This window comes from Aristolochia californica, unplaced genomic scaffold, assembly GCF_029961685.1.
Source record: "Aristolochia californica isolate CCGP_79_NKW_82.1479 unplaced genomic scaffold, dmAriCali1.0.hap1 SCAF_3, whole genome shotgun sequence".
In the NCBI taxonomy this organism is placed as follows: Eukaryota; Viridiplantae; Streptophyta; class Magnoliopsida; order Piperales; family Aristolochiaceae; genus Aristolochia; species Aristolochia californica.
The window spans coordinates 6,297,437-6,322,562 of record NW_027181992.1 but is presented as its reverse complement, the minus strand read 5'-3'; the positions used below and the strand labels follow the sequence as shown (position 1 = coordinate 6,322,562).

General features: G+C 37.0%; 2 protein-coding genes across 6 annotated transcripts; one reads left to right on the top strand and one right to left on the bottom strand.

The window, feature by feature from the left end:
* The first annotated feature begins 2,201 nt into the window (after nt 1-2,201).
* LOC137958700 (uncharacterized) lies at nt 2,202-3,732 on the top strand. Its single transcript, XM_068805795.1, has 4 exons — nt 2,202-2,294; nt 2,720-3,202; nt 3,388-3,500; nt 3,588-3,732. Exons 1-4 carry the CDS (start codon nt 2,202-2,204, stop codon nt 3,730-3,732), a joined length of 834 nt encoding a protein of 277 aa, XP_068661896.1.
* A 203-nt stretch (nt 3,733-3,935) lies between these two features.
* On the bottom strand, nt 3,936-24,687 carry LOC137959114 (ABC transporter D family member 1-like). 5 transcript variants are annotated; one of them, XM_068806423.1, is made up of 27 exons: nt 23,042-24,687; nt 22,529-22,719; nt 21,088-21,394; nt 20,182-20,406; nt 18,366-18,563; nt 17,707-18,161; nt 16,755-16,893; nt 16,592-16,673; nt 16,146-16,384; nt 15,748-16,052; nt 15,318-15,426; nt 14,928-15,086; nt 13,131-13,230; nt 12,940-13,048; nt 12,295-12,385; nt 10,122-10,246; nt 9,823-9,972; nt 9,607-9,679; nt 7,576-7,756; nt 7,331-7,489; nt 6,431-6,592; nt 6,099-6,332; nt 4,960-5,117; nt 4,815-4,867; nt 4,641-4,719; nt 4,455-4,556; nt 3,936-4,363 (listed from the first exon to the last, which is right to left on the bottom strand). In XM_068806423.1, the coding sequence occupies exons 2-26, from the start codon at nt 22,588-22,590 to the stop codon at nt 4,470-4,472; spliced, it is 4,041 nt and encodes a 1,346-aa protein (XP_068662524.1). In that variant the 5' UTR covers nt 22,591-22,719; nt 23,042-24,687; the 3' UTR covers nt 3,936-4,363; nt 4,455-4,469. The 5 variants fall into 5 exon arrangements, with proteins under 5 accessions (XP_068662524.1, XP_068662522.1, XP_068662520.1 ...); XM_068806421.1 differs by having other exon boundaries at nt 3,936-4,556; nt 22,529-22,611; nt 22,695-22,719; XM_068806419.1 differs by having other exon boundaries at nt 3,936-4,556; nt 23,042-23,142; nt 23,773-24,687.
* Between the last annotated feature and the right edge of the window lie 439 nt (nt 24,688-25,126).

The following is a 25,126-nucleotide window of genomic DNA, read 5'->3' as shown; positions in this document are numbered from 1 at the left end:
AAACAAAACTTGGGACTGTATTTGGAAATTAATCTAGAGTAGCAACTGGACTCAATTTGAACTTGGGGATGCAATTCCTCTTGAGTAAAAATTTTCTAAAATAAATCAATCTCAATTTAGTGCAAATAATCACAGATTAGGCAAGTGGGTCTTGGTGCAGGTCTTCAGCTGCGCTTGCCCTAACTATTAGAAATGCGAATGGGCAGAACTGATTCTTTGGCAGGAAAGGAGTTGCTCTTTCTCATCCTATTGAGAGTATTTTAATAATATAAATATGGGTTGATAATTTTTAATTGTTTGATTTGTTGGGTCCTTGGTTGTTAGGCTGATGTTTGGTGGCTTTTAATGCTGGCTGTTTCATTATCGGCTGGCTTTGTTCCTTGTGTTTTTTTTTTTTTTGTCTGTTTCTCTTGTAATTGCTCTATCCTCTTAATGGGCCCTATTTAATTCATGTGGCATGTTTAGAAGAAGGATACACGAATTATGGAATGTGAGGCTGATAGTCCTTATGATGTGCTTGGGGTGAACCATAATATGTCTGTTGACAACAGGAAGACAAGGTAAATTCATAGATTTGGTGTGATTGAGCTCCATTCTTTGTTCTCTTTGGATGGTCCTCGTAACTCAATCTATTATAGTTTGTATACATGGAGATTGCCATGGAACAAGTTTATTATTCTGTATAAACAGCAGCTACTAATGGCGGTAGTTAAAATTTTAAAGTAATAAGCTTTTTTTTTAAAAGGATGAGCGCAATCCATTAAGCCTGAAGGCAAATGAAATACATTAAGGAGGGGAGATCTCTTACAATGAGAGATTGGAGTTAGACCCCCTTCTTTGCAAAGAGGGTCGGCAATACTTTTTTGTTGACCTATGAAGATGACTCTAATGACAAACTACATTCTCAGCATCATCAATCTGGTGTCTTGCTCTCACTCTCCTATCACTCGTCTTACTCTCGCTTCTTCTCTCTTGCTCTCTCTCTCTCTCTGTCACTCTCTCGCCTTAAACTAATAAGTTTAAAATTAGCTTTAAGAGTTTAACAGGTATGATTCCTATGATGATTACAAAGGTGTCTTGTGAGACTTCATCAGAGAGTTCAGATCCATTTGATAATGCAAGTATGATGTTGAAAATGCTATGGAAACTTGTGTTGTTTGAGTCTGAGATGGCCTTTATTTTTTCACTGGTTGTTATGCCTCTGTTTAGCATGATCCCCTTTTTCTTCCTTATGATATTAATTCATTTGGCTTTTAAGGTTTAAAAGTTTCCTTCTCATCTCCTGCTCTTATTTTGTGATGCTTTCTCAATGAAGTCACTGTTGTTCCTAGAAGAACAAGAAATAGCAACACATTGGATCTTTTGGATAGAATGAACTGGTAGATGATTTTTTTTGTAAATGAAACTTGATGAGAAGAATGTTAAAAAGAAAAAAGAAGGAAAAACATGATAAGAACCATCACTCTAGGAATTGTTGCTCGTTTTGTTTAGTTTGTGCCCTAGAACTCTTTGCAGAGTTGGTGGATCCGGCTTCATGTTTTGTTTAAAATTGGATCATATATAACTATCTCATAGAAATGTGTGTTCCAGGTAGACGTAGTCATGTACAATTATTTGATAAATCAAAATCCAAACAAAAAAAAAATGTTGAAAGATTGTCTAACAGTTTTCCTATGACTTAAAACTGCAATTCTATACTTTGCTTTAGTGCATATGAACTAAAAGATGCTCTCAATTCTCAGGAAGGAATCTAGCAGAAGTGTCTAGTTGCATATTTGACGATTAAATTGCTGTTGACTCAGGCAGAGCTACCACAAAAATGTCATACCAAAGCAAATAATTTGAGGGATGGCTTTCTTTGAATGAGTGGTGAAGATGATATTGTTGATTTTACTATACTGTACTCAAGCAAATAATCTTAAAAACTGCATCTTGTAAAAAAAATTATTTTATCTTTTATTTTCTTATGAATTCTTCAATTGTTTTATGGCATATCTTACTAGCAGTTTGTATATGGCTTTTTATATAATGTGCAATAAGTAGCTCTTCATTTTTGGGACCTAATTCTACTTTTTTGGTGATAAATTACTATTTGTCCTCAATGGTATTTACGCAGGTAGTAGTGATTCTGGTTCAGCATTCTTTTTAGTTCAATTTTGTGTACATCTTTGATCTGTTGACGGTACTGGAAGCTGTCTTTGATGGTGCATCCTGATAAATGTTCACATCCACAAGCACACCAGGCATTTATCATATTGAACAAAGCTTTTAAGGAACTACAAGACCCAGAGAAGGTAAATGCATTGAATTTGAATAATGCACTGATGGTTGCAAAATGTGGAAGTTTAAAATTATGGAGATGTAAAAGGAAGAGAAGTGATGAAATCATCAACTAATGGAGAGAGTAGGAGGTTCAGAAGGGGTCCTAATGATGGAGTAGCAGTCGCTGCATTTGATCTCCTCTAGAAACTCAGCTGCCTCTATATCAAAAGGGACTTGTAAGACCTTTATACAAGGAACATCCTCCACTACAATAGGAGCAACGACATCTATATTAAGTGATGAAAAAATAGTGGATTCATCGGACTTAGAAAAAATCCTGAAAGTATGTGACATTGGTAGACACATAAGTTTTAGGTGTCTGCAAAACCAGGGAACCATAAGTAGAATTAATATTGGCATTAGCAATTCTTTTCTTTTCTTTTCTTTTTCCCCTTAGTTGTGCATCAAAAAATTTCCCTCTAAACGGACCAAAAGTAGGTGGGAACCACTTCCTGAGGACAAGTTGGTCAAGAAGCTGGCTTCTGTTAATTATGATCCAATAAAAGATGTTTGCTGGGATCACTCCATAGAAAGGGAGAGAGTAGTAAATACTGGAAAGTCAGAGGGCAAAGACGAAATAAGAAGTTACATGAAGGTCTTTTTCTCACCAAACTTTAGTTACCAAAGCAAAAGTACCCAGAGGCCAATTAAGAAGCCACGTTTTGGCGATGATGATGGTTCTTCAAGTGGTAGTGACAAGGAGCAAGGTTTAATTTCATATTATGCAGCTTTAATGAACCTAGCTAATTCACCAAAGGAAAGGAAGAAGAGGGAAAACCAGTTCGAGCGTTTTGATAAAGGACATGAAGTTAAGGCAACTAGACACACAAAGGGATTTGAGCAGGAAATGTGTACAGCAGAAGGACCACTGCTCTCCATGGTGGGTGATGATGAGCTTTTGGCAGAACCAAAAAGAGATGAGTGGATTGACCACACTCCCACCTGAAAGAAAAAGTAGGCATTATAGTTGTCTCATGTCAAACTAGTCTTAAGCCTAGTTTTCTTCCTTTTCTCTATTTAAGTTTTTATCCTGTCATTGGATTTGAGTTCTTGTTATGTTTTCAGGTAGGTGTGAGCATGCACTCTGCTACGTCATTTAGCAGGAATGGCAAGGGGCGTGGGGATACGAGTGTTTGGACAGATAGTCCTCTGGACAAAACTCAGAAAGCAAAGATGAAGTAGTACATTCTTCTATGCTATATAGGGTTAACATAATAGTCAGAATACTCTTGTTTTAAAAGATTGTAACCTTTTATTTTATGCAGTTACTTGGAGGGTTACGATAGAGCTCGAGCAATTGCAGCTGTGGAAGACAGGCGACGTACTGCTTCAGATGCAGATTTGGTGGATGAATATAACCAATCTAAAAGATCAAAATCGCTGGTCCAGAAGTATCAAGAAGAGGCATAAAAAGAACAGAACCAAAGAAACAAGAATGGGTTGGCCAACATCCATGGGATCGCGAGAAGGATTCGGTTGCAGGTCAACAGAGAATTAATTTTGATTGTAAGAACTGTACCAGTTTTAAAAAAAAAAAAAAAAAACAAGGCTACACGAATATTTTTGTTGATGCTACAATTATCAATCTAAAAATAAATGAAGAGAGACGGAAGTCGAGGGCAAGAAGAAATATCTTATACATATTGACAGAGTATTCGAGTTACAAGAACTGGCCCTCAAAATTAAAAAAAAAAAAAAAAAAAACGGCAGTCTTACAAATTGATATATATCTAGCCAACCATCGTTGTACAGTGAAACCTCGAAGCCCTTTCACTTAAAATTAGTGACTGGAATTTGATGGAAGAACATGAGAATAAAATAAATATATAACATGTAAATATAAATGCATATGAAAGGCACGAACAGTGAAGGGAACGGCAGAGTCCACATTTCTTTTTCTGTACAGAAGTTTCATCCGCCATTATTTTAACCTGCTGCTAATATCGCGCCCTCGTTAATCTTATTGAGCAAGGGGAATGAATCTTGGCGAAATTTTCTTCGCCTTTTGCAATACTTCAATCGTCAAACAAAATTTCTGGAACTGCCATATGAAGTATGAACCTTATAAAATGCTTTTAGGACTTGCTTCATTCCTAGGAAGCAAAAGCTTAAGAAAGAGGCTCTAGTCATACATTCTGTAGTTGAACTCAGTCCTTGATCGAACGAAGCTCCCACCTACCCTCTCCATCGATTAGCCGCAGCTCCATAGAATGAAATGGTATCAAAGCAGGCCTCTGAGGAAGCCCGACAATTGAAACAAAAATAAGCATGATGAATGGGTTCAAAGATCCAAAATACATCCAAATAGATACACTTACTTGAGATGATGTAATGAATGTTATGCCCATCTCACTAGCAAGCCTGTATAGGTGTTCTTCAACATCAACGCTAGTTGCACTGCCCACCAGCATGAAGAGTAGAATTTTATTAAATACAAATAGATAATTTTTTCCATATCTTTACTAGAAGGTATCGGAAAATCTGTCACATACTTGGTGCATTCATCAAGGATCCCAAACTTGGGGTAGTGAAAGAATAAACGAGCCTGCAGAGCAGCATCAAAATGGTCTTGAGTGCCACCAGTTACAGGTTTTTGCAACAATATTTAAATGGAAAATAACTGCCTTATGCCCTCACCATGCCAAGTCTCTGTTGTTCTCCCAGGGATAAGATATCTTCCGAGTTAAGACTAGCATCCCAACCTCCTTCTCTTTCCAGAAGATAAATTAACCGAACATTCTCTAGAATAGTCCTTAATTGAGCATCCAATATACGAGAGCTATCAGATTTTTTTCCTGAACAAGAATAGCCCTTCAGAAACAATAAACACCTTCTACATCACTACAACATATGTTTTATCTTCGGAACTTGATGTACAGCTTATTTTGCACCAATATCATAAATCCCAAACAGATGATTAAACTGGTATTTTATTCAGTTCTGTTCAATCCAGTTTAACTGGATTAAAAGTTCAGGCCCTCACAGGTTGAACCAGATGATATTGCTACTTGCCTCTTTTTTCTTTCTTGAGGAATTTTACATCATTACCGGGGTATGAAATGCTTTTATGGATGAGGTGAAAAGAGCACGTATAAATTCAAATGTCAATCCTCCAAAAAACCTCAGGGATAAATGTGCCAAAGATAGAAGTGAAAGTTAAAGACTAAAAAAGTACCACATAGTCCTTTCCATAAATAAAACATTAAATCTTGTCCTGTTATCTTTTTGCCCATACATTACAACAAATGTTTCTCACTCTTTTGATCTTAATCTTTGGTGTGCAAAACTCTCTTACTAGATTATAGCATATCACATCAAACCTAAGGGACCAACAATGATAGAGGCTAAAGAGTAAGAAACATACTTCATCAGAATTGTCAACTGTTCTCTTGTTGGATCTGCATATGACATCTCCCACTTTCTATATTTATTTTCCATTTGTCAAAAATGTTTTAGATTTAGGATGAAGAAAAAGAGACTGATTAATAAGAGAAACAGAATTGGGGAGAAATGAGAGAAGAGTGTGGCAAGCAGAGTGAGGGAGACCAATTTGCAAGTGTTACTTGGCCACAAAATAGCAAGCTATCCGACCAATCTTAAATCAGAGTCTAAGCTTTTAAAACCCTGTCAAACATCTGGTTCAACCAAACACAACTGACTGATCTGGTACCCTTTTTCAGATCAATTATTTGCACCTGGAAGAGCATAATTGTAGCAGAACAGGCTAATAAAAGTAAAACAAAATATATAGGTTGATGAGGGGAATGAATCCTCACCTTGTCCACATTTTTCCAGTGCCTTGGCTTCTGCTTCTTCACGAGATAAAGGATAAATTATTTGATCCCTAAGTGTTCCTAGGCATGTATAAGGCCGCTGAGGGACAACAAATATGCCACATTGAGTGACCACATCAGTGACATCTTGGATGGGTCTTCTGAGTTTTCCACTAACGATAGGCCAGAGGCCTCGAAGAACTCTGAAGATTGAGCTTTTTCCACACCCATTGGATCCTAAATAACCAACAATGACACCATTAAAACAGAGAGGAATCAAAATAAATTATAATTCCACAAAAACAAGTAACAATAACCATCATCATTTCACTAACCAGTGACAAGGAGATTCCTTCCTGGTGTTATATCACAAGTCAACTTCCTACCCAGTAATTTTTGGCCCGGGGTAATAATGTCCACTTCGGTGAAAGAGATAATATCTCCATCTGAAACTTTAGTTTCCTCGTAGCTGGCAGCAGAACCTTGTAGAGGAGTCACTGTACATCCAGCAGTCAGTGAAGAAGATGACAAAGAACTACTAATTACAAATAGAAGGTGATTATTACAAATGAACAACTGCATCTATAATATTACAAGTTGACAGGGAGCAAATGCGTGAAGTACATTAACCACATTTTCTTTAAAAAAAAAGGATCTTTCAAAATTTTGTCACAAAATCATGTCACATATAAGAGCAGAAAAAAAAGTTAATAATAATGTACAGGTGAACCAATAAATCAATGCAAACTTGAACAACCATAAGTCATTCCTAATAGCCCGAGTGCAACAAATATCAAGAACCGTCCCTTCTCTGGTGTTCTGCACAGAATTGATCAGAGTGGCTCATGAAAGAGGAAAGCAGGTGAAGAATAGAGAACTAAAAGCCACCATCAATGAGATAAGTTGAACAATGTACACTCAAATACATTAATAGAACTTCAAGAAAAGACAACACACAAGTTCAAAACAATTGGCATGTACATTAAAAACTCCTTTTTCTGAAAACTTTCAATCGAGTCTCAAACAAAGAAGCAGATTGGGACAAAGCAAGGAGTGCTCAGCATAGTAATCCCCAACATCAAGCAAAGAATCTTTGTCAGACCATTATGGCTCTGACTTCCAATTAAATCTCATATGAGCTTTAAATACAAAAAGATGCCTATCCTTCGCTCAAAAAGTAAAGGTTGCAGCTAGTTACACTATAAAACTAAAGCATAACGAATCAGCAGACTCACCACTTTGGGCTGCATCAAGAAGCTCTTCCAGCTCAAAAATTCGATTAACACCACCAGAAAGTTCAACATACTTTCTATGTAACTCGAGAATCTCACCAAATGCCAGAAAACTTTGGGATACTACAGATGCTAAGAACCTCAACGCATGTGCAAGCTCCCCTAGACAAGTTCAAAAAGAGTATTACAATAGGAACACAAATTAAAAAAACAATTATTCAACACAATTAGAAGGAAATCACATTCACCTAATGAAGCAGTTGAAGCTGTACCCCCCTTGTGATCCAAAGCATATAGTAAACTTAATCCCCATGTCACATTGTGTGGAAGTTGCTTTGTGATGAAATCGTCCAGTACTCGAAAGAGCCACTTCTTCCTCAAGTGTACCTCACAGTGAGAAAGAAGTTCCCTAAATCTTGAATCAACCATCTGTTAAGTACAAGGAATAACATAGATCATCAAAGATGGCCAGATACTCCAAGAAAAGAGAAAAGTAGCTTCCAAAAAATTCAGGTTACACAGTTGTATCCAAGTCTTGGTTAAAAAATAAAACTAAGATAAACTGGTTTTCCTAACTCAGACAATGTAGAGGATATCTTCTGAATCTATAAAGAACTATTTTTAAACCTTTTCTGCATGCTTAAAAGAGAGCTTCATTTTCTTGTCATGGGCACACCACATAAATGTAACACAACTATCTTGAAAAATTAGCCATTCACAAATTTACTTTTATCATTTTGAGTAAACAGGTTGAAACTCCAATATAAAATCTTCGGAGCTCATCTCGGAGTAATGCTGCACTCTCTTTATATGCAAAACTAATGACAAATGTGCCTACTTCCTAAACAATTTTTAAACTGCACTGAACAATAAACTTTGTACCAGGCCATAATGATCAAAAGATTGACAACAGACTACTTTTGCATCGCAATATTTGATGGACTGGGAATGGTTTAGGATATAATAATGTCCACAGATGGTATATTTTGATAAAATTAGCCCATCCATTAGTATATTCTTTATTTCAGGCTGTATGCTGCATCATTCAGCAGAATAACTATCTTCTCAAGAAAGAATGCTTGTCAACTGAAAGTTCCAGAATATCAAAACCAGGCCCTAACGCGAGCCCCATAACATTCATAAAACTATATCCATGCCATAAGTGATCAAAAGCAAGCAACCTCATATTTTTAAGTTAAAAAACTTGGCAGACTAAAAAGTAGGGTATCATTAGCCTCTGAACGTAACATGTGGGTAGGAACTGATGCCACTGCCAATACTCTTTGTTCCAGTTCCCTGTAAGCATAATTAGAGTAAACCAACAGCAGCAAAGGCATATTTGCTTTTACTTGTAAAACTTTCTTTGCACATACATTCTAAAGAGATCTTCTTTCAAGCCATTGACTATACATTTCCAAAAGGGGGTAAAATTCTCGTAACCATGTTTGGGGCAACATGAAGCCTGTGGTATGAAAGAAACCAATGAATCTTTGATGAGATTCCAAAACCAAAGCCATTGTTAGCGGGGTATATATCACAACAATCCATTCTTGGGCTAACAGCTACAAATGATCATAATGTCTTCCAGGGAACCCTACTAGACAAAGTCCTGGGCACAATTTCATGTTGTCAAGAATGCAGACAGCAAGTTGTAAAGTGGCTACTTTCATCAAGTGGCTTTTTCAAATATTTTCTGCTTCCTTTTAAAAACAAATTCAGTAGTTATAGGTCCACAGTTTACGGTAGTGCGATTTTTGGTGACAAAAAGATGAGACTCTGACCCTCTTAGATTTCAGGTTCCATCATACCTAAGGCTTAATGCTTTCTTCATGGAGCCAAGAGTATAAAAAATCATCTTATTCAGATCCCATTAGAATTGAAGGATACTTCTTGGAAGTTGTATCCTGGCTGAAGTTCCCCTTTATGTATAGACTAGTTTACCTACTTGAATACATTTTCTCTATTCAAATAGGACATATCATCGGAATGCCAGTATGTCCCCCCAAGTCTCACACTCTCATACAGGTACCTTAGGAGCCCCTCTGTGATGATCTGGGATACATCCTCTGTGTTTTTGCTTATAAAAAGCCCATACCTTTAAAAAAAAGGCTTCCTGCCCGGAAAAATCTCATAAGCAATTGAAAACAAACCACCATCACAAAAACCCTCAGAAGTTTAACAGTGCTCACTTGCAGCAAAGCCTCACAGAAATTTCGAAAGACCAATAGGTTTCACACACCACCATGAAACAAAGTAGAAAATGGTCTAAAGTAGCTTACATTTTTCTCCCTGGATCCACCCCCAAAGAAAGCAATAGATTCAGCATGAGCTTGGAGTCTTTCGTGAGCAAATCTACAAGAAAAAACACAAAATAGAAGCTACTTTCAACCAGTCATAAACAAGTGTATGAGTTTAAAAAAAATAAAAAACAATGAAAAAGAAGAAAATGACACGAGGTAGAAACAGCAAAATGGGAGTGGGAGAACAGATATAACCTAAAGCTTCCCTCAAGTTGTTGCTCTCTACCGGAAAGATCTCCAAACTCTGGTGTAACACTTCTCAGAAAACCCAAACCTAATAACATATAGGCGTACAATATAGCAACTCCTCTCTGACCAGTCAACAACTTCATTCTCCAAGTGAACCTACATTAATCAACAGTATAAAGCTGATATGATGTCAAAAAGAGAGAGAGAGAGAAAGACAGAGACAGAGACAGAGAGAGACAGAGAGACAGAGAAAGACAAAGACAGAGACAGAGAGAGACAGAGAGAGAGAGAGAGGGAGAACTCACCAGAGTATATCAACCAATGGTTTTACCATTCCAGTCACAAGTCCTGCTAGATCAGTGGTCAGTTTCTCCACATCATGTGTTATTCTTTGATCAGAATCAATATTTTGACCAGATAATTGGAAAACCTAAAACAGAACAAACCACCACATAATTGTAAAAATCTGCAGTACGATTAGTAGCTCATAAGACCAAAATTGTTAACCAATATATGAATGAAAACCATATATACACACATACATAAATATATACATACATACATATATACATATATACATATATATATATATATACATACATATACATATATATATATATATATATATATATATGTATGTATGATGCATATATATACACTTGCATATATGTTGTGTGGGTATATATATACATGAATGAATGAATGAATGAGAATCAATGATAACATAAGTTGCATTCTGAGAAAGACAATCGAACATGCAATTTAAGAGAATTCTAATCTCCCTTAGATTTTTCAGTTGGTTTCAATTGGTCCAAGATGAGACTTTCTCTGTCCTATCATATGGGAGAAAACTATTCTTCTATCCAAGTTTCTTGGTATTTGCCAATCAGGCATCCATGAGTTACTATTTTTCTCTCAGACTAGCATGGATGTAGTTTTAATGGATTCTCTCAGAAACATCTTAGACTTCATGGAATGAAGAAGTTATCCAGGTTTCGCATGGATGGATTTTGAGCTAATTGACAATATATATGATGGGTTCATGTGGATCCAACCATTTATGAGGCATTTACAACATTGGTTGACAATCCAAGAAGCTTCATCTTTATCGTCACTGCAGTGCTGATTTAGCCAGTATCTTCTGCAGCAATGATGAGAGAACCATTAAGGAAATACTCATGTCTGACATGTCACCAACGTCCATGTCCAACAGATGGAACTCATTCATTGCATTATTGAGTGAGGTGCTCATCAAAGAGTTTCATCTAGAATCTTAATTCTCATGGAGGTACTTGATGCAGCAGTGAAAGCACTACGGTCATTTGCAGAGCCCATAAGCTATCAGAGCCTGAGCAAATAAGAAGATCAAATTGGTGTTTAAATGGCCTGGATGAGGGATAGCGGCTCTTTTCTTTATACAAAATTTGCATATGAGTAGTAGGTTGGAGTATCACAAAATAGCCCTCCTCTTCTTTTTATTAGAGGATATCTTGTTGGAAAAGGTAAAAGATGACAGTCTAAAAAAAATAAATACAAGAAAGAGAAGAGAAACTCCCAAATGATGTATCAGATAATTAAAATTATCCATAACATTGTCAACCAGATGCTTTGAATGGATCATTTTAATTGTCTGATATATAAATATGAGAAGAACTTCAGAGAAAGCCCTGGACCCATCAGAGTAAGCAACGTCATCAAACAGCATGAGGGCAAAAGGCATTGAGGGTAGACATGCTCAAGCCTCCAAAGGAAAAGAGAAGTTCTCTTAGTCAACCTGATCTACAGCTGAGTCAACCTTCAACAACAAGCAGTCCAGACAGTGAAGCTTCAAAGAGTTCAAGTCCTTGCAAAGATCTTTGAGTTCCCTCCAAGAAATAGGAGACAGTAGAGTACAACATTATTTTTTAATAAGAAACACACCTCATAGGCATCTCAACTTCCAAGCACACAAGTACAAAACAGTAGAATGCCATGTGAATTTTTTTATTTAAAATTAAGAAAGAAATATTTATTGAAAAAATAAATTTTATGTGTTATCTCCTTCAAATTTGAACCAACACTCGATAAAATCACACAATTTTTTTCATAAAATAGGAGCTTTTACTAAAGCCAGAACACATCAAACAAACAAAACTAGGAAGGAGGACCTGTTCTAACAAGAGATAGAAGACAAGAGCCCACACAACTTAGAGCTACGACTATGGCTATCTAGCAGGGTGCATTCATGCCACTGAAGAAGAAATCTTTAATAAGAAAGGCATTGTACATTGATCTCCACATAGCAGCAAGAATCACACTGAGCATTAAAGTACCAAATATCCATATTGAAGATTAAAAGTACCAGGTATCCATATAAAGTATTAAAAGTACCAGATATCCATATTGAGCATTAGAAACACCAAAAATACATATTGACTACAAGAAAATGAGAAAAATCAAAGCTGAAGCCATCTGGCTCCTCTGTCATGATCACTCTACCTTGTAAAATGCATTATTTCTGAAATAGTTCTTTGTTAGATGTTGAGTCAAACGAATTCTCCACCCAAGTGCTAGCTTCGCTGTTAAGTATCTGTGGAGTAAACATGACCATTGTAAAATTTACTCGTAAAAACAAAAAAAAATTACAAAAGAAGCAAGTTTGTACAATCGAAGGCACAGTTTATTTAAAAAAAGAAAACCACCTCAGGTAGGCTCAGCACAACATGATCTGTAGTGCAGACTAGAACCATATAGGGAAGTATTTTATCCTAGCGTACATTCTTTTCTTTTTCTTTTCCCATACACGAATATTATGCTAACCTCTCGGTAGAAAAGAACTTCTCCTTTAAGAACAAATTTAAGACCCTTTTGAGTTTATAAAAACATACATAATGTTAATATTGTTTTGAATAAAAAGCTTTTCTAATTCTGCTAAAATTAATTTTTTTTTTTTTTTTGCAATTCAAAATTTTCAGGATAACAATTTTGACTTACAAAAGACACTTACAAAGTCAGCAGTCTATGGGAAGTATCCAAAAGCATTGAATTGGATTCAATTTTCAAACCAGAACAATAAAAGATTTACCTCAAAAAAAAAAAAGAGTTGCCCATAGTCTTTTCAAAAGAAAATAAAGAAAGAACTACCTTAGTGAAGGTGCAACAATGGAATTTGCTGCACTCTGGAGGATACTAATACTAATTAATCGAATAAAGGCTGCCTTGTCCTGCTCCAGAACATATTTCACACTGGTTCCTACAAAATTGAGATGCAAATTAAATCTAGAAGAGAACTTATAATTTTCAATGGCACGGCTGTGAATAAACTGTAATCACACCATTCAATGATGCAATCCGATCAGAGATCCATGTCCTGGACACAACAAGTACACCTATTAAAAGCAAATGAACACCTTGTTTGTCAAGCAACGTAGGGACCTACACAGAAACAGAAACAAGTTATATCTAATCATAAAAAGAGGATTTCTATTACATATTAACATAGAATAAGAATATGCCGGTAAAATTAATGCAAATAGCTTAAATAAGTTCTTTCCTTAGAGAAAGGAACTAAAAGCATGACCATGAAATTACTAATAAATGTTTGTCTTGTATCCAGAGTTATCAAAGAGAAGCTGGTGGTAGAACCAGATTCAATTAGACACAGGACCCCACCCGCCCCCCCTCTCCCTCTCCCGTTTTATTAGAATAAAAACCAGTTACCGACCAGATTTGACCAATATTATTGGACCTGATCCCCTCTGATTCAACAAATCCTGAGAACCAGTCAAAACACAGCCAACTAACTGTGTTTTGACAGTTACCCAGCTGACCAAACTGATGCGATAAAGTCAGGGCATAACTAGGTCACGAAGGGGGCACCCCCCCCCCCCCTCTCTCCCTCTCTCTCTCTTTCAGCACCCCACAAGGGGAGGGCACCTACATGCAGAAGCTCCACATGACTGTGGGAAGGGCAGGGCCCCTCCCACAGTGACAAAATAAAGAGGGAGGAATAAGGGTAAAAGCCCCTCAAGAGGGAGGAAGCATAGACTCACCCCTCTTCCTTTCATTCGCTAGCAAGGGAGAGCCCTCCCATCCACCGTGCTTCCTTCTCCCCCTTCAGTCTACCGCCAAAGATGGGGCCACTGCCTCCCCCTTGTCTTACAAGCCTCGAGGACAAACAAAAGGGGGACGAACCCAGGTTTCTCGGCAGGTGAGCAATGGGCCTATGAACTTATGCCACCATGCGAAGAGGAGAAAGGGGAGACTATGCCCCCTGTATTAGGTTTTCTAAAGGCAGAGAAGGCCATCCACCTACACCAAAAAGAAATGAGGAGAGGGTGAAGCACTCTCTTTCCTGGTCTCTCTGTAACAGAGTGGGGGGGAGCGCCTAGACTTCTACCCTGATATATGGTTATTTTTTAAATACTCATGGCATCTGGTGAGATCAGCAGTGGGTCCACCAGAGATCAAAGTTGATTGACCAGGGCTCAACCAAACCCAGTCACTTTTACGAGTCATGACTGAGCCAGGTCTAATAAACATTGTCTGTATCAATGTTATAAAACCAACAATATCACCAACCCTGTGAAGTGATCAGGTTAGATTGATCCTGGGTCAACCATATTTGATCATAAGTGAACCTGAAATAACATCATTCTTTTAAAAAAGAAAACAAAGGCAGGGGTGGACATCCACACATGGGGGATAGCGTAGGCCATTCCCGTGCTAGAGCAAAGGAGGGAGGAAGAGGGGGAGCTCCGTCTCCTCCCAATTAATATTTTTTAACAAGGGAGGGACCCACCTGCCATCACAGAACGGTGGGAAGGGGATCTCCCACCCTCCCTATCATCATCCCCTCTGTTTTTGTGTCACATGAGGGAAGTTCCTCCATGCAACAATAACCCGACGTTCCGCCTCTGTTTTTGAAGAGGGGTCGTTTCTAGTTAAACCCACTCCAACCAAACAGTCTGGTGTAGGTTTTATAACATCGGCTCAAGATATAACACCGGCTTGTATCATTCAAAAACATATATTGGAGCAGAAAAGTAACAAACAACATAGAAAAGCAAGTGGATAATGCAAAAAGCACCAGTCGATTAGTTTACTTTGAGACAAAATAAATAAATATATACCAATATTTTGGACATTGCAGCTACTCTTCGTGGCAACGGCCTTGAAGATTTCTGCAACACTGGAACAATAGGCAAAGAAACCTTGTGATCAAAAGAGGGAGATGCTGCTATCACCTCTGTCACATAACATTGCTCTTTTGAACTGGAGAAATTGCTACCCTGACATGAACAGTATTACAGAATCTGAAAATGGATTTCTTTGAAATGGTAATCAAGCCATAGTAAAGCAAAAAAACAAACATCAGATCATGCGTCAACCAAAGAAAGCTTTTTAGATAATGGTTTGTTCTTTAAAAAAAAAAAATCCTTCTCTTTTGAGTAGAGCACACATTATAGATATAATAAGAAACATGATGCCTACTAATTAGCATAAAATATGAACCTCCAGACCTTCATGTTGGAAGCAAAAGCTCTCTGAACAGTTATTGCATCATTCCTACGGTCTGTTTCATTTGATTGTAACAGACCAGGAGCCTCATCATATGCTTGAAAATTCTCCCTGAAAGTTATACAAAGAGGAATGATATATGATCCACTAGATGATGAACAGAATGTCAAGGTGCAGATGATTTAGCAATGTCCACAAACACAGTACACTCTCGAAAAAACACACCCCATGTTAAGTCAACATTTAGTGAGGTGAGACAAAACACAACTCAGGGCCAATTACGAGTTAAGTCAAATTAACTCAAAGTTCTAGCAAGAGCCCCGTGCCAAACTGGATGCATTCTAAAAAGTTAATAGACTGAACTAACTAGCAGTTTAGCTAAATCTCTCAACAAAAGAAAAAGGAATCAACTTGAATAAGAAAATAAGCCACCTCTTGTGCGTAACATTCCAACCTCCTTCACCATCTAACGACAAAATCAGGTCATGAAATGCAACAAGTGCTGGACGGTGAGATATGGTAATACATGAAGTTCCCATTGCTCGAACTTTTGCACAGAAACGTTCCTCCATATCAATTGTAACAGCACTGGTACACTCATCAAGAATAGCAAACTTAGGTTTATGATAAAATAATCTGGCCATCCCCAGCCTCTGTTGCTCCCCAAGAGAAAGTTCTTCCCCCCAGTTAACCTCTTTGTCAAGAGGATACCTTTCCAACAAATATTCGAGATCAACCTTCCATACCACAAGGAAAGACATGTTATATTATACAAATGACTTGAAAATGAAATGACCATAGTATAAAATTAGAAAAGAAGAATTTGTTACATTTTTCAAAAGCTCGACCATTCCACCATAAGTAAGTGCTTCAGCCTCTTCCTTTGCTGTGAGAGGATAAATTAGTTGATCATGAAGTGTTCCTACAGCTGTATATGGCTTCTGTGGCACATAAAATATCTCCTTATTCAGATCAGAACCAATTCCAGGTTTCACAATGTAGCCAGATACTAATGGCCAGAGACCACCCAGGACTCTAAAGAGAGAGCTTTTCCCACTTCCATTTGGACCTTCAGAAAATACAACCAAAGTAAGATGAGAAACAAAAGTAGAACTCAATTAAGTTGAAGACTATACTAGACATACATATTGAAGAGGAACCATAATAAGAAGCACAGAGTTGTAACTTTCAGGACAAAAAGAAAAGAAACTTAAAAAAGAAATGCAGAAGCTCACAACAAATCACTGCTGTGATAGAACAGTTTGAAACGAATTACCAGTAATCAGCAGATTAGAACCTGAATCAACCCTAATATTCAAGTTGTCCACCAACACGTTACCTGTCACAGGCGTAACAACCTGGAAGCACATTTGGACCATAAAAAAAATAAGGAAAACCAATTGTATGCAGTGAAAGAATATTGCAGTAACAGAAGTTACCTTAACACCAGCAAACTCAATATAGCTTGCCTCACTAAAGTAATTCCCATTTGCATTACTTTGTGCAGAAGATCTGTCATGTGCACTACTCAATTCTCTTGATACGAGCATCAACTCATGAATCCGATCAGCATAACCACTGGATTTCAGAAAACAAAAGAGCCAGATAAACCTCAATGTGACACCAATGCATGATGAGAAATCATCACCATTATGGGCTAATATATATATATATATATATATATATATATATATATATATGCTATTAAGACAATGAAGTCAGGGCAATTCACTAATTTTGCTTTCCAAAATGCACTTATCACAACTCTGGACAGAACATGAATATGACTTGCTGCATATTTCCACATTGACAATAGATGTTAGAAATAAGACGATAAGGACTCAAGAAGGATTGCTAGACCAATGAGCACAAAGACAGAGCTTGTTGAAATAAGGAAAAACCACAAATACTAGATAAAATCAACCAGAAGAATTAGATACGAAGTCTTGGTACCATGTACAGCCATATACAAGGATCTGAACATTGTTTGTTGGCATGATTTCATCCATCTTGAAGTCATGTAACTCTAAGGTACTGATGGTGTAGGACAGTCATTACTTCACCAGCTCTTTGCCTATCACTTTCTCAAACTCTTATTCAACTATATATCCTACAAGTCTCTTCAATTACTCATTCAGGTTTAACAACATGAAATTTTCCATAAGAATTAAGGACAGTTTGTAAAAGTGATTCAAGTTCTTTCCTGAAGTAAACATTTCTTGTTTTGGATTACACAGGCATGCACCATACAGCAAACACTAATCAGGGTTGAACCCAAAACCTAACACTAAAACTCCCAATGTAGGTGATGAACCAAAGGTCCAATCCAATTAAGATGAGAATACACCAATGCATGAAAAAATGGACTGAGCAATCAAGTTAAGTAACAACCTGAGTTTATTTAACTTGCTTGAACTGACTGAAAGAGTTCCCAGTGACTTAAACAAGGATATAATAACACTTGTATGATATCTTAAATTGCTTAACATTTCAGCTCGGCCCATAACTGAACCATCTGGTCTAAGATTGCCAGCAAAAAAGGGCTCAATTGTAAGGATAACTCCCACTGTAGCACCTAGATATTTTATGAGAAAGTCTTGAATCATCCCAAACCACCAATGATCATGGAGAACAAGATTCATGTGACCAATAAGGTTCCTGAACTTCTGTCGCATATGGGAAGCTTCCCTCTTCTCTCCCCCATAAAATGCTATGCTTTCAGCATGGGTCCGCAATCTTGAATGAAGCTGTCTATACTCCCCACCCAGTTGTTGCTCCTTGGACATGAGTTTTCCAAACGCAGGAGAAAAGTTTCTCATCACTGTGCCCGCACCCAATACATAAGCCTGACATATAACTTGGATTAGACATTCAATTGTGGGTTCTCACCATTAATGACTAGTTAAAAGGCACTGAAGGGGCATCCTTACCACTTAGGGTTTGAGAATGTTCCTCTCCCTTCACTTGTAATTGCAGAATTATTTAATAAAATAACACAACAAATTTGAAAAGAAAAGGAAAAAAACTAGTTAAAAGGAAGACAAACATACCAATATCCATAGAACATATTTGGGGCTAGCATAAGAACATAAGCGCCATGTATAAAGTAGGCCCTCTGCAACTGCTATCAAATCATCCTGTACAATCTCACTCAGCTCTGAACAGAATTTTGGAATATCACTTGCAATTCGTTGTTCTGGACTAGAGATACGGTTATCAACATGTGATATTTTGTAGTACACCATATTCTGCAAATAAACAAGGTTAAAAAAAAAGCAAAACATTAATACAGGGATTAAATATACAAGAGTTCACCCACAAGTAAGATGGTGGATAAGGAAAGAGATATTGTAACTGGAGAAGTTCACACCAAAAACCTAATTTTCTTTTTTTTCCTCTTTTGGTGATCTTTTCTCTTTTAATTTTCAAGTCGTATATAGAAATTCAGTTTCACAATGATCAAGACAAGCTTCCCAAAATCAACGTTATGAAGCTGCATTCATTACATATGTTCATGTACAATTTGACAACTAACTTAACCTGATTATGCTCTAAAAACACACATCAAACACATTTTTTGGTTGTCTAGGATAAAACGGAATGACTTCTTGCTTTCCTATGCATTTGGGAGATAGCTTATATTTTTTTTTAAATAGTGCTGAGTTATATTAAAAGGCTCAAAAGAGCAAGATTACAAGGAGGGGGAACCATCCCAAACAATGAGAGATTGCTGGGAGGTTCCAAATTTAGCTAGCCTATCAGCCACAGAATTGGCTGACCTAGGAATACGATTCCAAGTACGAAATGGAAGATAAGATTTGCAATAGATGAAGTAATTGGTCAATGCCGCCATGGGGGAAAGGCTGAATTAGAGCACCATCTTATGAGCACTTAAGAATCTCCCTCAATCAACAGCTTCCCTTGAAGTCTGTCTTTGAAAATCTTCAACCCAAGATGAAGAACATTCACCTCCGCAGTGGTAGAATCTGCAATGCCCACAGGCCCAATATAGGAGAAGATAGTCTCTCCACTCCCCCCACCACACCCACACACACACATATACACCCCACCAGCCAATCCTAGGCTTCCCAAAGCACTACATCAAAGTTGGGAGATAGCTTATATTAAAAGTGTGGTGTGCGTGCCAAGTATGTGTGCTTAGATCTATGTGTTTGCATGGCATGAATGTATACAAGAGGCGGAAGGTCAGCTGTAAGTACACGGAAAGAATTGTCAAGTTGGTCTAATATGGGTCCAATATAGGTCATTCAAAAAGAAAATGAGAAGCATGGAGCTACACAAAGTTATGCTACTCATGAGCTCACATTATGACGGGAACCCAATATAAATGGGGTTTCACAAAATCCAACACATATTGGACCTAAAACTTTAGATAACACCCTGTAGGGCCGTAACACTCCTAGAATGTGTTACACCCTACACTTTGTGCTTCAAGTGATGCCCGTAAAATCACCTTCAAAATCCAAGACATGTTTGAATAGTAGCCATAATCTATTGCCAATATGCCCACCATTGGATTAAAATGCCCAAATCAATACTAAAAACAACTTAAAAAGGAAGACCAGCACAGTTTTTTTTTTTTTCTGAGGAAATGGTGAAAACTTTATTTCAGTGAATCAAAGACGATGATACATGATACATTCACTTGCTCCATGTCCAACCTTTTTTTTAATGTCGATTACACATGCACACACACCGCTTACCCTGGTGAGATTTGAACTCAAAACCTCACACTTAAAACCCCATTGTGACCTAAGCTAAAGGTTCAAGTCACCATGTCTCACCTTTATATTGTGGAAAAATTGTGAAAAAATCCAAAACTTAACAGGTGAAAGCTAAAGATACCTGAAAATAATCAGCATGAAAAAGCTCTGTCAATATCTTTCTGAACTGCAAACTTAAGGTCCCCGTCAAATACTTTGCAGTAGAATACAAAGTAGATTGAAGAAAACATAACAGAAGATTTTCAGCAATTAAGCGAATGAAAGTCGGTGTGCGTCGAAGAAAAGCTGCACGAAACAGGAATCCTTGTACTTTGGCCAGTCTATTGCTCAAAGCAGTTCGTAATACCTGCAATTTGTGAACTGAAAATTTTATGCTACCAAATAAAATATATAAGCATGAACAGAATAAGTAATCCCTCAAAGAATCTTTTTTTTTAAGTGACACTACGAAGAATCCAGAATTGCAAATCCAAAGGACACTTTGTTTCCCTTCACAAGCGGAAGGGCATTAAAACAGAATTACTGAGGATGGCAAAAATATTCAAATAAAATACATTTCTCTTACAAAAAATTAAAGATATTTTAGAAAGCTCAAAAACTGACAAAAAATGGAAGAAAGTAATGTAGTAAGCAAAGGTGTATCAAAGTCAGTATTTCACAGAAGCTGATAAGAAATTACTCCACAAAAATTTATGAGATTTCCTAGAAACTCACATACCCGGTGCTAATAGTTACGAGAACTAGTTGATATCCACTCAAAGTCCATTTATTCAGACAAGGACCCAGGAAAAGGCCAATTTTTTCCAGAAAAATCAACACTTAATGGAGCTAATTGAAATTCCACACAACAAATCTAATCACTACAATGATCAAAGATGTTTTTGAAGGCCTTGAAAACTAGAGTAGACAGCAGCATGCAAATAAAGGAAAGACCAGAACGCATGGAGTGTAAAAACAACAGCAAGGACATTTTCCATGACTAAAGATAAAAACATGAGATAAAAAGAAGTGGAGTCATGAATCTCACCACTATAGCTACTAGAGCTAAGATGTTTCGTGTGCCCCTCTGGCCCATCCGTGAAAGTAAAATAGCAGCTAGAACATGTAGAGATCTCAACCGTCCTTTTCGTTTCACAACTCTTGGTTTTTCTTTGTTCTTCGATTTTTCTTTGTTCTTCGATTTTTCTTTGTCCTTTAAGTTTCCATTACCATTAACAAGTACATTGTCATGATTAAAAGAATCAGACTGAACCAATCTGCTCTGGAATCTTGATTGAATATAAGCAGCTGCACCACCAGCAACCACCACACCAGTGGCTATTGCCAGGGCTTTCCTGTGGGGAGATGAAAAGAGAATTGCACTTCTAGATTAAAAGGAAAGGATTGAGAACCTAATATATCAGTGAACTAGATGATTAACACAATTAGAAGATATACACTGGAAAAGCAAGTTCTGACTATAATCCAGATATTTTAAATAAGCTACATATCATATACCTTTTAAAAATAGGTTAATAGATTAAGTGAAGTAATTAAAAAGAAATCAAACACAGAGTTTAGGATCATAAAATGCTGAACTTAAATAAATCCATAGAGAAGATACTCAAGCTTTCTGGAAGTAAGGAAATTCATTATTTATGCTTTTGAGGTTAATATCATAAGTTCCCCTTTGGAGGTCCTCTTCTTAACGAACTTCCTGTTATCTCTCGCTTAAAAAAAAAAAAATAATAATAATTGGGGTAAGGGATGAGGCAGAGAACTGGCTAAATTAAGTTTTTTGGTATAAGCAACATATCCAGATGGAAGCTCCATAAGTCAATAAAATAAAAAATTCCTTGTAGTTTTTTGTATTGGAGTTACTACAATTGCTTAAACATTACTAAGTATAGACATATATTTTTCTACACAAAATTTTCATTTCTAACTACATTGAGTTGGCAATAGCAATCTTATTTCTGATATTCTGTTCTATCTTGAGTTATTCAATGCAAGTGCATGGTCAAGTTCCTCCACGGAGCTTTCAACCAGCCCAAAGTTGCATTTCCAAATGCAGATACTCTTCATATCACATATTCAAACCATCTTGAACTGCTTTTTGGGTTTTTTATACTATTGAGCTACTCAATTAAAATGTTCTCTCTTTCAACCCTCTTCTTGATTTTTTTTTCTTTTGGAACTATGAAAACTTAAATGAAAGAGAAAGAAGCAGGGTGAAGGAACATTCCAGACGCTTTTTTTTTTTTTTTGGAATGTCGATTACACACAAACTATACCCCTTTCCCCCGGTGAGATTTGAATCCAAGAGCCACCCCCCCCCCCCCCCCCCCCCCCTTTTCATGAAAACATACTTGAAATTCAATTATTGTTTCCACAATCATTAATACTTAACTAGAGGCACTCTAAGAAAAATAGCCATGTAAACATCAAGTAGCAATATTCTTGTAGTAAGTTGATATAAATCAGCATACCTCCTTGAAGAGAATAAATTCCGACCATGCTCTGTCAACTGCAATAGCTGAAGAGACGGCATGATTGGGCAATGATAGGTCTTCTACAAGGGGCAAATCAACCTTTTTTACTGAGACTTTCCACTAAATATGGCAATGGGAAACTTATTAACAAGCGAGGTTCTACCAACTACTGTTCCCCCACAAGTAACCTACATCAGAATCAGAAAAGAACAAAGAAGAAAATATATAAATTATTTCCATAAAAATACATACACACACACACAAACTAAATAACTCCAAATAAACTAAAAAATATAAGCATGATGGACTAAACATTTCATGGTGACTGCAATGCAAAAGAAGAGTTTGGGTAATAGGAGTCCTACAAGATGCCTCCCATGTAAATATGAGAAAGCACACATATATGTGCCCACAAAAACATCCCTTTTAGGGTTTATTCAAAGGATAAATGTGGATAAAGATGTTAAATTTAAACAAAAAACATAAGATATGAGCAACTTAATATTGTACCTTGTCAAAGCCAACTGTTATCCATGCTCCATTATGTATAGAAGTTGGGAACAAAACATTCACAGAAGCACTTCATCAAGCCCTTGACTTCAACAGCAAGACTTTTCAATGCCATAAGAAGGAAACATAATTAGATAGACAATAATGTTCCAATATAGCACCCTTATGATTAAAGATCCTAACAGGCGATGCCAGATAAAAACAGTATGCAGCATAGCAAGTTAACAACAAACATAACAATTGATAGACCAGTCACATTCATGAAATCAGATGAAAAACAACTGATCCTCAGTAGTCATGAAAGCTGGTAAGAATCAAGTTACGCAAACCTTACCCAGAAAGGTTAAACCAAATCATGACCCATAAGTGGTTTCATGTTTACCATTAGTTTTACCATCTACTATTTGTTTCTTTTTTTTCTTTTTTTTCTTTTTTTTTTCTTTTTTTTTTTTGTTTTTGAAGAAGAAGAAGAACGGTTCTTAAATACAATTCTGCAAGATAACTAACAATAGAAACTTCCATATTCTTCAATTTGTGGCTTCAACTCCCTGTGCAGCCCAAAATAATATTAATAGTACTATTTAAAATACAAAGTCCAAAATTAAATTTTTTCCTCGATAACAGTCACGTCCCAGTTCACAGAAAGACACTTCAAAATATTCAAATTAAACAAAAGAAGAAGCGGAAAAGAGAAAGACACGGAGAAACAAAAAATCCCCCCAGTTACCGACCTCAATACAGGCAGTGAAACGCAAACAATAAAAAATAATAACAATAAAGGCTGCCGGCATTTCACTCCCTCCTCCAGAATCCACTAAAACGATCTTTCTCCGATAGAACAAACCACAAGGCTATTGAACAAGCAGCGACGAAATCAAGCAGAACAACACTCCAATACGCTTTTCAGCTTCAAACTAATAACAGAAGCCGAAGCCCTACACGATTCGTACATGTAAAACCGGAGTGAATACTAAATAACCGCGACAGGGTATCGCGCAGAGGGAGTGTGATAAATGAAACCTGGAAGAAGAGTCTTCAAATTCGAATGAAGAATTTATCTCGTAATTAACTTTTTCTGAGATAATGATAGCATTGAAATATGCTAATAATAAGGAGAGTGACGAAGAAGCTGGCGGGTGAGATATATCTCACGCATAGGAGCTCTCGGAAGTCGTAATACGTTTGGCGTATATGTAGCAGCTCTGCCGGCGACGTCAACCGGGCGGCAGCGTTCCGTGGACGTCGGGGAAAGATAGATTGTCGATCCCCGCCGCACGATCAGCTTAGTCGGCCCCATCGAGAACATAATCTGATAAACGCATTCCTAGACGTTAGTTGAATGATCCATTCACAGAAAAGAACCGTCAGCCTTCATAAGTGAAATCAACACGGAAAATCATGACAACAGAAGGACCTGAAAAAAAAAAAAAACTGATTTCTTCCCACCAATTCAGGTTCCAAATGAAAAAAACTTTTAGGGCATTATTTAGTTTATGTCTTAAGGTATATAGAGAGCCAGACTTCAAGTCGTGACTCAGGAGATCATGTCACCCCTCTCGTTTCGTTTTGGCACCCCCTCTCTCGGCTTTGGCATCCATCTCTCTCCCGATCTCGACTTCGGCATCTTTTTCTAGTCTCTCTCTCCACAGCCTCTCCCTTTCGATCTCCATCGCAGAGTACGAAAAGTCGAGAGTAGGGGTGTCATCGAGCCGAGCTGAGCCTGAACCTGCCTATGTTTAAGCCGAACTTTACTTAAATTTTTTGAGCTGAGCTACAAGTCGAACTTCGTCACGAGTCTAAAATTGTTATCGAGCTCAAGCCCAAAAATTTTAACGAGTTCGAGCCAAACTCGAGCTTCAACATACATTTAAAACTTTTCAAAAATATTATTTATAAAATAACTTGTATATAAAATTATGCATATATTTTACATAAAATTGGGTATGACCTCTACATAAAATTGGACATAACCTCTATATATATATATAATACATGTAAAAATTGGGTATGACCTCTACTTAAAATTGAGCATAATCTATGTATATAATACTTATATAAAATTCGGCATGACCTCAACTTAAATTC

Coding starts and splice junctions, on each gene's coding strand:
- LOC137958700 (XM_068805795.1), top strand. CDS start 2,202: ATGGTGCATCCTGATAAATGTTCACATCCACAAGCACACCAGGCATTT. Junction 2,295..2,719: donor AACTACAAGACCCAGAGAAG/GTAAATGCATTG, acceptor TTTTCCCCTTAG/TTGTGCATCAAAAAATTTCC. Junction 3,501..3,587: donor ACTCAGAAAGCAAAGATGAA/GTAGTACATTCT, acceptor TATTTTATGCAG/TTACTTGGAGGGTTACGATA.
- LOC137959114 (XM_068806423.1), bottom strand. CDS start 22,590: ATGCCGTCTCTTCAGCTATTGCAGTTGACAGAGCATGGTCGGAATTTA. Junction 16,674..16,754: donor TTGAGTTTGCTGGTGTTAAG/GTAACTTCTGTT, acceptor ATGTGCTTCCAG/GTTGTTACGCCTGTGACAGG. Junction 7,490..7,575: donor AGCTTCAACTGCTTCATTAG/GTGAATGTGATT, acceptor GAACTTGTCTAG/GGGAGCTTGCACATGCGTTG.